At 37.1% G+C, this 12,727-nt stretch overlaps 1 protein-coding gene across 2 annotated transcripts in view; it reads left to right on the top strand.

Annotated features, from left to right (window-relative positions):
• The window catches only part of NADK2 (NAD kinase 2, mitochondrial), a 33,594-nt gene extending 21,228 nt beyond the window's left edge, over window positions 1-12,366 (top strand). Inside the window, exons 6-12 of one of the 2 annotated variants that reach the window (XM_074932134.1) lie at window positions 504-640; window positions 1,655-1,733; window positions 4,091-4,234; window positions 6,437-6,492; window positions 6,576-6,629; window positions 7,090-7,213; window positions 9,612-12,366. In XM_074932134.1, coding sequence (XP_074788235.1) covers window positions 504-640; window positions 1,655-1,733; window positions 4,091-4,234; window positions 6,437-6,492; window positions 6,576-6,629; window positions 7,090-7,213; window positions 9,612-9,750 — 733 coding nt within the window. In that variant the 3' untranslated portion in view covers window positions 9,751-12,366. The remainder of the gene's footprint in view (window positions 1-503; window positions 641-1,654; window positions 1,734-4,090; window positions 4,235-6,436; window positions 6,493-6,575; window positions 6,630-7,089; window positions 7,214-9,611) is intronic. The other variant, XM_074932135.1, reaches the window with a different exon arrangement.
• The last annotated feature ends 361 nt before the right edge of the window (window positions 12,367-12,727 follow it).

Below are 12,727 nucleotides of genomic sequence, written 5' to 3'. Positions count from 1 at the left end.
AGGTTCTTAAAATGAGAGGATACTTGTGGCCCTTATTTACAAAGGTGTGGATAGAGCTGCTTCTCTGAACATCTACAAATACAAACAAAAGATGGTAAAATTACAGCATGTATTGCTGTATAAATTCCTGAGAGCTTGTTGTTCTCAAAATCATTGCATCAATTATGAATTCATAAGTTAGGATCACATGCCTAAAAATGAGTTATCTTTAATGTTTGTGGACTACCTTTGGCCAGTGTCCTCTTATTTTACACATACAAAAAACATTAGGTAGCAAATTGGTAAGTGTATAGGTAGAAAATTGGTAAGTGCAATGTATTTACATTTTATTATGATTAGCTTTCTAAATTCAGAAATTACAGTGGAAGCTATAAAACTTGAAATGTGACTTTGAATATATTTAACTTTTAAGATACTCTGCTTTGAGAGTTAAGACTTTCTGATCCTGTCTAATTCTGTAATAACTATTTCAGCTACTGATACGAACTCTTCTCCTCTCTAAGGTGGCAGTGGCGACAAAGAATCCGACTGTATCTTGAAGGAACTGGTATTAACCCAGCCCCTGTAGATTTACATGAACAGCAGCTGAGCCAAGAGCAACACAGCAGGGCTCACATAAATGAAAGATTCCAGGATCAAAGTAGGTTAAAATCTGACAAGAATATAATAATTTTGCTATGATAGCTTGGAATAGGAGATAAAGATTTGTAAGAGTTGAAGTATTTGAAGTCTGGCATTTGAGAGGCAGGGAGAGACATCTCTCATTAGTTGATCACCTAGACTGAGGTTTTTTTAGAAGGGAGTATTTTTATTTTCTATATGTTTTTTCTGGACTGTACACTTAGAACAGGTTTTCAGTATTAACAGTTAATTTAGAGATGTTTTAAAATAGTATTATCTGCTGGCAAAATACCTGAGTGTTTTTAAAGTGCTGTCTTCTAGGGTTACTACAGACATGAACATCTTACCATACATTTAGCTGCACCACACTAGAAGCGTGTGTGTGTGTGCGTGCGCAAGCACTCGTGCTGAATTTGAGGTGGATTACTTCACGATTGAAAAAGCTGATCACAGACTGACAGCAAGCAAATGAAAAATTAGTAGTGATAATCTCTGTCTGGGTAGTTCTTTGGTCATCAGACACCTTCAGCTGTTTTCTTTGTCATGGATGGAAGATGCATGATTCTGTCCTTAACTTGTGTCTAGCACTGCATTTCCTCACTGAGAGTCCTTAGTCAACATAAACAATTTGTTAATCCCCCTTCACTACCCTGTGGTATAAAGTCTAATTCTTTGAACTTTATCAGAAATGTCTGTTAAGTCACTGTCAGTGAATTTAACTAGGCTGGAAGCCTTGACAGAAGAGAAGGCTTCCATCTGTCTGGTTGCCCATGAGTTTTCAGGGAAAGCAATATCTGACCTTAAGTGTCATTGTCTTATTGACCTTGGTTCAAATATTTATAGTTCCTAATAAAGGGCAGTGACTGACTGCAGACTAAGTCAGTGAATAATTGAGTCCTTGCAGAAAATAGAGCACTAGGTCTAGAATACAAACCCAAACAGCAGCATGTGTCCTCCAATGAGTTGTGGATTGGTTTTGAAAATTTCTCTTTTTAGAGCCATTATTCAAAACTGTTATGTTCAATATCTGCAGGATCTGACATTTCTGGTCCACATCTTTTACCAGTGAGAGCACTCAATGAAGTCTTCATTGGGGAATCTCTTTCATCCAGGTATGTTTAATTGTTTGTTGTTGCAGCAAGGCACAATTGACGTAATTTCTTTTTATGACATTGCAGTGGATAAATGAGCGGTGGGATGTCTGCTGTCAAATTTCAGTTCTAGTCAGTGAATATATAACACTGATTGTATTTTTGCTGATTACAAAGTGTATTTTCAGAGATGTAAGTGCAGTGATGTTACTTTCAGTTTTTCCACCTTCCTGTCTGGCCATTCCCTCATTATTCCCATCTGTTTTCTTTCTGCTTCATTGTTTTACTGCTTTTCAGATTAGTTATTATGTAACCAGATGCCTTCAGTTACTGTCTTTACAGTGGATTGAAGATTTAAATATCTGTCCTTAAACTGCCTCCTCTCTTCCATCTCTTCTTAAATATCTTTTCATAAGCTTTTAGTATGACCGAGCAGAAATAGCTTTTAGCATGACCCAAGTACTCCTTTCCCTGTCTCTCTGTCATTAGAGGCAAAGGTATCAGCCTGCCTTTGACAGAAGCTTTGTTATTGTGGGAGAACACTTATTTCCTTATATTAAGAAACAAGTTTGTATCAAATCCTGGTACTGTATTATCCAGGATACCTTTGACTGTCCTTTCTGTCCTGAAGATCAATGCATTTCAGCCAGCCAAATGATAACAAGATAACATTAGAAGGATGTGGGGAATGTGATTTGGGGCTGCGGGAAAGGAGTTAAAACATGATCCTTGATCAGGATTTGGCCAAATTTTCACTTGTGTTTCATATCCCTTTTTCCCTTTATTCTGTTGGGGTTTTTTTTTAAACCTCAGAGTGTAACATTTTCTTGTGTTTGTACAGTGCCTGGGACACTGTGATTGCTGCTGGAAACAGTATAAATGTTCCATGAGTGCTTTATCTTCCATCTGGACTTCAGCCTCAGACTGGCAGAAGGAATTGGTCTCAAAGAGATACAAATTTTGCTCTCTACTAAATCAAACCTAATTTTCAGAAAGATTTTTAAAAGGTTCTTTAACATACAGTGATATAAAAACACAAAGCTGCTTCCAACACTTTACAATAGCCTTCTACTGCATGTCACAAATAAATTGTGCTCTTTGGTTCTGGTATATTTCAAGAGCATTGAGGAACACAAAGCTTGTAGGAACAAATCTCTAGTAATATTGTGTTAATAGGACTTCACACTTGAAGACTTAAATAATGATGTCACACAAATGAATCTTCTGTAAGGTTCAAATACACGTCTGATGTATATTAAGACAAAATAACTCTAGGTGCTTCTTCCAAGCAGTTATTCTGCATGTCAGTTAAGAAAACAATGAAACTGAAGATAAAAAAGAAACCTTTCATACCCAGCTTGCAAAAATTTCGTAAACTGAATCAAGCTATGCACCTGTGTTCTTAATTTGCTTCCATTTCTTTCATCTTCTCATCTTCTCAAGAGTTGAGTACACAAAATGGCCTTACTTAATAAGAGTCTAAACTGTTTGTCGCTAGATATTAAAGAGGTGCATTCTTAGGTGATCCAAACTGAAACATTCATCACCTAAACAGCTCAGTAAGCTCCTTTTACTAAGAAAGATGAAACTCAGTCATGTTGAACACAGTGAATGTGGTGGTTTTCTAAGAGAGTATTTATTAATCATAGGACTATATCATACCATTTGAATTAGACACTATGAACAACTTTCGTTCCTGAATATACCCCTGGATGTTCTGAAGTTTACAGAGTGAGACTGTCTGGTTTTTCTGGGCCCAACATTAGGAATCACCTGGTATGTGAATAACACCATGAAGAGTGATGATTGTGCCCCAAGACTTAGTACATTTGAGTTTTAGGAAGTATTTGCCCTGGAGGGAAATGTAAGTTGCTGACTGTTGTAAAACTAAAATTGTTCGTGAAGAATCACAGCGGATTTTTAATTAATGAATTGATCAAGAATTCATCTTGAACCCATGCTATTACTGACATTGGAGTGTCTTACCTCTTAGTGTTCCCTGATTTAATTTTATGAGACAATTACAGCATAAATGTTTTTATTTTTTTTTTCGTAGTTTGACAATTATGCAAGGAAGTAATGTATTTGTAGTTTCATTTGTTCCAGCAAACCCTGCTTGTATATGGAGCTGTTCTCAGATGAACCACAGAGTTCTTTGTGCATAATTTAATATGAAAAGTGGCTGCAGAAAAACTGCCTGAAAGTTCATGCTGCAAATCACTTTTGTTCATTATAAGAACTGCTATAAAACAGTGAATCAAAAGTGGCTGCCAAATTAGAAACACTGTGCAAAGCCTGTGAAATTGTCATCCAGATTTGAAACTAGCCCATATAAATTTTTATGTGCCTGATAAGGCTGTGTGTTCTGTCTTATTCAGGGAGAACTTTAAGTCCTGCAAACCCAGTTTTAAATTCTCGCTTCATAGGGCCTCCTATTATGAGATATCAGTTGATGATGGTCCTTGGGAAAAACAGAAGAGTTCAGGGCTCAATGTGTGTACTGGAACAGGATCAAAAGCATGGTAAGTACATGTTGCTGCTTTCATATAAAATACTGCTTTGGATAAGCTAGATGGACCTATTTTACTGAAGCGTTTTGTACACACTGAGACTCTGCTGGGCTATGGGTAAGTCAGTGCATGTCAGTTATATCTAAATAGTCTCACTGTTGATATGGTTCAAAGCTGTTTCAGGTGTATAAGAAGAGCAGAGCACCCCTCACTCGTAGGTATGGAGAGAAGTATTGAAAGGGAGGGGAGCCAAGACATTGAGACAGAAGCTTATCTTGCATGTATTTTTAGTGAAAGAGGTTGCATGCCGCACGTGGAGGTGAATGGTTGGGAGTGGTGAGGGAAAGATTCTGCTCTGAGTTGCAGAGCATATCAGTGGGATCTCTGAACTACTCTTGTTGGCTAAAATTAAAATGCTCAGATGAAGTAGCTTAGAAAAGTTATAAAAATCTAAGCTTTAAGAAGAATGGGAAAACATGTACTTGGAAACAGTGTTAAGTGTTCTCTGGCACATCTATTGTCCATTCTGTTTCCAAGCCTTTTGCCTCTTTCAAACTTAATTGAAAGGGCACAGTCTCTTAGACAAAATGTTCCCCCTAAACAAAGGCAGGCATATCTAAGCAGAGCTGTGCTAGCTTAATCAAAGGGGTAAATTATCTTAACTTAAGTTTAAACAAGCTGCAGTACTGTATTTAAATCTAATCAATTTAGGTTTGAGATGTGGGAGACATATACAGTGAGAGCCTTTTTCATTTGGAAATCTGACTGCTTGTAGTTTAAAGTTGTACAACAGGCCCTAGATTCATGTGGCAAGCTAAGATGAACTAAAACTGAAGCTTTTAATTAAATCCAAAAATGAATATTCATGCTGTAACCATGGTTACTGGGTTTTATTCTTCATTGTAATTCAGAATTTTGTATTCAGTCAGCATAACTTAGTTCTGGAGGCTGCCAAGGATTAAATTGGCAGACCTGCTAGAGGAACTTTCCTAGCATTCAGTACCTTAGGAATGTACAGTCTTAGTTCAAAGCTGTTCTTATGCATTTCATTTGCTTATACACTATACTGAGCAATCCCAGAATTAGGGACCAAACTCCAGGATTGCCCATCTCCATTGCTCTAACCAGTGTGTACTGCTGGACTTCTCTAAACTGAGGCCAAGCCTCAGTGGAGTGATCTTCCTTAGCCCGTGGTTTAGGGGCTCTCCAGGAATTTCAGACCTGCTCAGACTGAGAACCGTTTAAATGTCCAAGTACTCCTTCAGCTGCCAAAACTTGCATAAAAGGATATCTAGTTGAGAGAGAGAACAGTTTCAAACTGTGCATCTCAGTTTCTTGCTCGCATCTTCTCAGGCCTGCAGGTAGGCAATGAGCGTAACAGAGCCTTGGACAACCACCCTCAGCAGCTCTGTAGTCTCTTAGATGTAGAGTGGGTGTCTGTTGCAGTCTGAGGTGTTATACTGCAAATGCTGGACTGAGGATTTTAAGCTGTATTGAGACCTGGGCAGGTGAGGTGTTCACAGTACTGCTGCATGGAGGCTTTAATTAGTACCTAATCCCTTTTGAGCCTGAGCACAGGAGAGAGACTTTACTGGAGTTTAGACTTTGTTCAGACTAAGGCTTTATGCTGAATTGTTGTGCATCTAAATATGGCAAATGCAAAAGTGTCTGATCTGACTGTTCCTTTTCTGCATACACTGATTCTTGTGAAATTCAAACCCACATCTTAGGGTGTGGAGTAAGAGTCATAATATTTATAAAGAAGTGTTTGGACCATAAATGAGAACTAACAGAAGGAATTAATTAGCAAGAGGTAGATAGGAGGGATAAGAAAAGAACATACTCAATCTGTAGAACTATCATGCTTCATTTTTTTTTAAATGCAGACTTACATCAGCAGTTATTGGAGTTTTAAAGCAGGAGGATTATTGATAAGGAGAGTACATCCTGTGCATCATTAATTTCTTTCCTGAAGACTTCACTTAAGAGATTATTAAGGTTTACAAAGCCACAGATATATATCAAACCAAGAGTTAATTTAAGGCATTTTTTAAAAGAAACTGGTATCAGCTTACACTTAATAGCATTTTTTTTTTTTCCTGATGTTGAACATAGTTTTTCATCTGTATGCAGGATTTTTTTTGGCTTATTTTTGTTTTGGTTTTATCCCAAGTTTTATTTCCTAGCAAACAAGACTTCTACTTCTCTGTCTAGGTCCTATAATATTAACAAGGTAGCACATCAAGCTGTTGAAGAGATCCTTAAAATTGGTGAGTGAACAGTGTGGTATTACTGGCCAAGTTTATATAAAGATACACCTACCTAACTGGGGCTCTTTCTCTTGGCTCAACAGCTAAAAAGCATGGAAGTTTGAATATGCCATTGAATGCGGAACTAGTACAAAAAGGTTAGTGAAAATGGCAAGATTTCTTTAAGGTATCTTAACTCCGACCAGTTCATTTTGTTTGGATTCTTAATAGTTAACACCAATTTCAGTATTTAGCACTCTTGCAATATTAGTCTTTGTTACAAACCTTATTTAGACACATTTGGTGAGAAATGTCTGACTTGATATGAAAGCACTTATTTAGACTTTCATAGGTATAGATCTTCAGGAAATTTGGTTTCTCCTAAGATTTGAGACACTTAATCACCTAAAGAGAACTGTTGAGTGTTCATCATGAAATAGAACTGAAAGGACATTTCTGTAAAATTAATTTTTTTTTTGCAGGTGAAGGCTATTAAACATCTGGCAAGACTCAATATTCCCTCTCAATAGAAAAGGTGTTCTTTTCTGGAGGAATGTGTGTTTCTGAGAGTAACTAATTTTCTCTGCAAAAAGTAATGGCTGATTTATCTATTTACAGTAACAAATGATTACAATGAGTCCCTGCTCTACAGTCCAGAAGAACCAAAGATGTTTTTCAGTATTCGAGAACCTATTGTAAATAGAGTTTTCTCAAGTAGCCGGCAGCGTGGCTTCTCTTCAAAGTAAGTGTTGGCTGTAGCAGTCACTGAAGAGTTATTTCGTTCTGTGTATTTGTCCAAATATGAGTAATCCAGGGGCTCCCCTTGAAGTGTTTCAACATCCAGTTTGTGTTTTGAGGGGCCTGAGTATTGCTCTCAGAATAACAGGAAGAAAATGTTTCCAAGTTGTGTAATGCCTTTTTAATGTTTAATCCATACACAATCTTATAGAATAAAAGAATCTCACTGTGCCCAGCTTTGGGTGTGTGCCATTTCCCTCAGTATGAGACACAGGCACTGACAAACTGGAGTGAATTCAGGAAGGGGCCACTGAGATGATTACAGGGCCAAAACACGTGGTGTATAAAGGAGCTACTCAAACTGTGCTTTTATTTAGTCTGGAGAAGACAAGACTAAGCAGGGCGGATCCAGTTGCTGTCTTCAGCTACTAATGATGGTTACAGAGGAGAATGAGTTAAAAACTCTTTTCAGAGCAGAATATGAGCCAACAGCCATGATTTGATAGGATGCAGGATTCTGATAAAAAAGGAAAAAAATTTCACAGTAAGAGTGGTCAGGCAGTAGAAAAGGCTGCCTAGAGATTCTTCTATCACTGACTTTGGAGATACTCAAAATTTGGCCGGGCAAGGCCCTAAGCAACCTAATCTGTCTTTGAAGTAAAGCCTGCTTTGACTTGAAGGTTGAACTAGATGCCCTTCCAACCCAAATTATTTGGTAATTCAGTCATTTTAACTTAGGGCATTTGCACTAGGGGATATTTAGATATCAGGAAAAATTTCTTCACTGAAAGGGTTGTCAAGCACTGCAACAGGCTGTCCAGGGCAGTGGTTCACTGTCCCTGGAGGTATTGAAAAGACCTGTAGGTGTGGCAATTAGGGACATGGTTTTGTGGTGGACTTGGCAGTATTTTCCAACCTAAATGATTCTGTGATTTTTCCAGAGCTTGCCACAATTAAATATAAACACACACAGCTGTTAGTTATATGTTCACAATAACTATGTTGAGAACAATACAGTATCTCAGTATTGTTAATTCAACCTTTTATATCAAAACAAATGTCTAGCTCTGACTCAAAGGAGATGCAATTATGCTTCTTTTCAGCCACATAATTTTTAGAACAATATTTTATAACCTAGTATTAAAGGACATCTCTGGCTACTGGGACTAAATATTACAATATTAGATGCCCACTGTGTATGTGTCATGTCTTGAAACATTTACTGTTTCTAAGTCATTTGGATCTGGGAGTTCTCAAGGGTGAGTAAATCCTAAGAGTTGGTAAGAGGAGAGATTAAAATAGGAGCAAGTAACTGCATTTTCATACATGGGTTCTGCAGGACTACATCTTGTCTTATCTGGAGTCCTCTGCATGATATATATTATAAAAACTATTTTGGAGCTATAAATGTCTACATACCTATGAGGGATATCTGTCCATTTTTCCTTTTTTAAGTGGAATTTGATGTCACATGAATCCTTAGCTCTTGGTATTAGACATCCCTCCATTGCTGTTCTTTATCTTTTTTGACATAATAGCTGCTCAGAGTGAAATGGAGTGGAACATGCCTCCACGTTCCTCGGTGTCGAGATTTGGCTGTGTTTTAGTGATGCACAGGCTAATTAAGCTTTAACACTGTGGCTGTGCTTCCAGGTTTTTTAGTATTTGTTAAACATGTGTCTTCCTGAAAATTAAGTCACTGTATAATTGTTGAATAAATTTTGGAGATCAGAACTTTGTCTTGACTAAGACCTAAGTCAGAAACAATCAAGTCCATCCATGTGAGCCTGCAGTCTTGCAGCTGCTCTGGCATAACTATTGGTTCCTACCTAGCAATATGAAAAAAGTTTGGAGACCTTCAACTTTGTGTCTTAAATTACTTTCCCTTCTCTCTGTGAATGATTCATGTAACAAAATAGATTATTTGTATCCATATTATTTGAATCTCAAGCATTGCTAGTTGAAACTGCATATTCCACTTAACATGAAGACCATACATTAGTATCACAAATTAATTGAAAACTTTTCTGTGAAAGATTAAGAAAATCAATATTAAATGGGGTCATCAGTAGCTTTCTTTAAAAAATACACCTAAATTTTTTGCAGCTTTTGATATCAAGGGTTATGTTATAGGCTGTTCTCAGACTCTTGGAGCAATAGTCTTCATTTGAGCAAGTCTTTCAGTCCTCTCTGGGCTCTTTGCTAAGTATATACAAAGTACTGATAGGGTGGGAGATTCTAGGGATTAGTACCATGCTAAATTCTTCTAAGTGTGCTTCCTGTCTGATTAAGCTTTTACTGACCCCTGCAAAGGTGTGCCCAAGAACCAGTCTTATTGTTCAGGTAGGTGCACTTTTTCTTTTTAAACTGTTATGTGAAAACTTATTTTTTGTGTTTTGCAGAGTCTGTGTTCGTTCCCGTTGTTGGGACGCATGTATGGTTGTAGATGGAGGAACATCTTTTGAGTTCAATGATGGGGCGATAGCTTCAATAATGATTGATACAGAGGATGCACTGTGCACTGTTCTGCTGGAAGAATGAAGGACCCTAGTTTCTTCTGCTGAAACAATGCTGGATCCAGAGGGAGAACTCCCGGAGATAGACAGCACATCACCATGCTGCATTACGTTGGAAGCTGGCCTTTTTGGATGCAAGAGCATTTGAAGGAAGTTTGATCAGTTTCTAATTCCTTTGGGTTGGGGAAACCTTAGCCTCATATTTAAACTCTATTTGCATCTGATGTAAAAGAAATATAGCTGAAGTCTTACCTCTAACTTCAGTGAAAATTGACATTTTAACCTGTAAGGCAAACATGAAAGAATATCTTTTTAAACACAGGTAGATGGGTTCAAGTATTAAGTCAGTAGCATTAAATATTCAGATGTACAGTTTTTTAGTAACAGTCTGGGACTGATGAACCTGAACACCTTCATACGTATACTTTTGTAGAAATGTTGACTGTCAACCTAGCAAGGATATATAGATTTTGGAAAATCCTGATGATGTAATAGAAACGGAAATACAAACCTTTTGTATGCTTCTCAAAAATTTTACAACTTTGTAGTTTCATACAACTTGTGACTTTCTCTTTTGGTATTTTTTCTACTTTGTAGATTTACATCAAAAGTAAAAAGTCTGGCTTAGTCATACCTTGAATGAGGTAGCTCTTGCCCTTCTCCTTGGCTAGAGAGGGACTCGAAACCCAAGGGTTTTCTTGAGCCCTTTAATAGGCATATACAAACAAAAGGAAACGTGACGAAGGAAGATAACACTCCTTCACTGAATGAATTAGCTGGCTAGCAGGTGTTCAGTCACAGTAGCATATATGTAAGTGGCTATCATTAAGAAAGATATTTGGCCTTATTGAGTTGAATGGTTTGGAATTTTAGGTTCTGACTTTCTTTAGGTGGGTGCTTGTGGTTGGAGCACAAGTTAATACCTGTATGTCACTCAGTTTTCCATGTATGTTTTTTTTTAACTTTACCATAAAGTTTAAATTTCCAATCCTATGCTGAATTCTACTGATATTTAATTGGCAACTAATTAATTTTAGTTTTACATGCCTCTGATTATGTGTTAGCTAAGCAATTTGATAATAGGGAAGAAACTCTGATTATAGAAAAGGAAGTGACGACTTAGATGTTTTAGAGAAACTGTGAACTCTGACTGCCTTTGAAAGTCTGTGCTGATAATCACATAGATGAGAGGGCAGAATTTGACAAAATAGACGACTCCTACAGCAGGAACTCTTCTGTTACGTGACTTGAAACAAATGGGTTTTGTCCTGTCTACTACAGGTGCATTTCCAAAAGTGAGTTTTCTTCAAACTGCTTTTGATTGAAGAGACTTCTGTAACAGATGTTCTCAGGTCTAATGGAAATGTTCTCCTGTGCTGCCAATTGGTGTATTTATTGCCAACCTCAAATGGTAAACTGATCTTTATAGGTAGAGGAAGTGGATAAAGGATTTTTTCCTTCTACTACTTAAATTGATTTGACCAGACCATTCAATTCTAGGAAAATGTGATACTGATGGAACTTTTTTGAATAAGCTATCACTGTTTGTGTACATTTCACCTTTTAAGTCTGCTGCAGATTTAGTTACACAATCTGCTTGAGTTAGCAGGATTGCAGACCAGAAGGGGAAAACCAAAGCATATACTCTTTAAAAATTTGGTAAGTTCAGGAACTATCAGAATAAAGCTTTTAATAAGCTAAAATCTGCAAAACTGGTCTAAAAGTAAAGATTCAAAAGACTAATCTTTCTTTAGGAAGTTGGCTGCACAGAGACTATGGTGTTTTAATTATTCCTTATCCATCTAGAACCAGTTAAGGATGGTTTATGTGCCTCTGTCTAGTACACTAGTCAATATGCTGTTAATAGTAAAAAAAACTACCACCCCACCAATGCCATTAACACTAATTTATAGCTTCCTAGGACTTTACCACTGTTAGATCAGAGGTTTAGGTATTGAAAGTGTCCTTGAATACCTGTTTCTCAAATTTATGTAAAAACCCTGCCCCCTGCTTATTTGTGTGCTGTAATGTTTTAATGGAGACTGATTAGTCTGATCAAGGTGCAGACCTCTTAAAGATGCCAGTCATTCCATATTCTAAATGCTGACACTAAACAGCCATGCTGTCAGGCCCTACATACAGTCTGGTTTAGGGCTCAGTAGGAGATTTCACAATCAAATTCTCAACTTAGCAAAATGGAAACCTCACCTACTCATGAGTGGCCTCTATCGGTTTTGTCTGTATTTAATTGCACTTCTGTTGAAGCATTTACTGGTGAATGCTTGATTTAATAAGATGATTTAGAAATCTATAATAGATAAAACAGTAAGCAGCTACTTTTTTTTTTAACAAAATAATTGTAGAATCCTTTTTAAGGATCCTTTATTACAAAGGATTGCAGTACAGACACCTTAACCTGATAGACAGTATTCAGTGACAGAACTGAATATGGGTTTAACACTCATTTAATCTGCCTGGACTGGCAGTGAACTTTGCACCTCTTCTACCTGCTGAATCAGATCCATGGTATTTCTAGTTAGTGCCAGTCTACACCATGTTCTGCTAAACTAGACCTGTCATTCTTTTTTAAAGTAAGTGGTGTTTATATATTATGTAATAAAAATGTAAAACTGAATTGATAGATGAAGCTGTCCTGTGTATTATTTCAACTTCCAAAAGTGTTTCATGTGCTCAGTATTTTCTCACTTGCTGTGCAGGTTGCTTTAAGTAGTGGTTTCTAAGTCTGCATGCTTTAGGTAAAATGCAGAGACTGTGTAACAGTTTTTGGTAAGGATTGTTTGGAGTTCCCAAATAATAATTATTCAGTTAATAAAAGATGTTTGTCCTCTTTGAACACTGAACCTGGTACTTAGAAAAGAAAAAACCACATAGTTCAGGACTATTGCTGCAAGCTAAAGGCATACTACTAACATAATTTTTAAAGCAGTCTATTAAACAAATGTATTGGTGACAAGACCCTGTCCTCTAAACCACCACTGTTT

Source organism: Athene noctua, chromosome Z (genome assembly GCF_965140245.1).
Source record: "Athene noctua chromosome Z, bAthNoc1.hap1.1, whole genome shotgun sequence".
NCBI classification, from domain to species: domain Eukaryota; kingdom Metazoa; phylum Chordata; class Aves; order Strigiformes; family Strigidae; genus Athene; species Athene noctua.
Note: the sequence above shows the minus strand (reverse complement) of the source record. Positions and strands in the feature narration are given on the sequence as shown.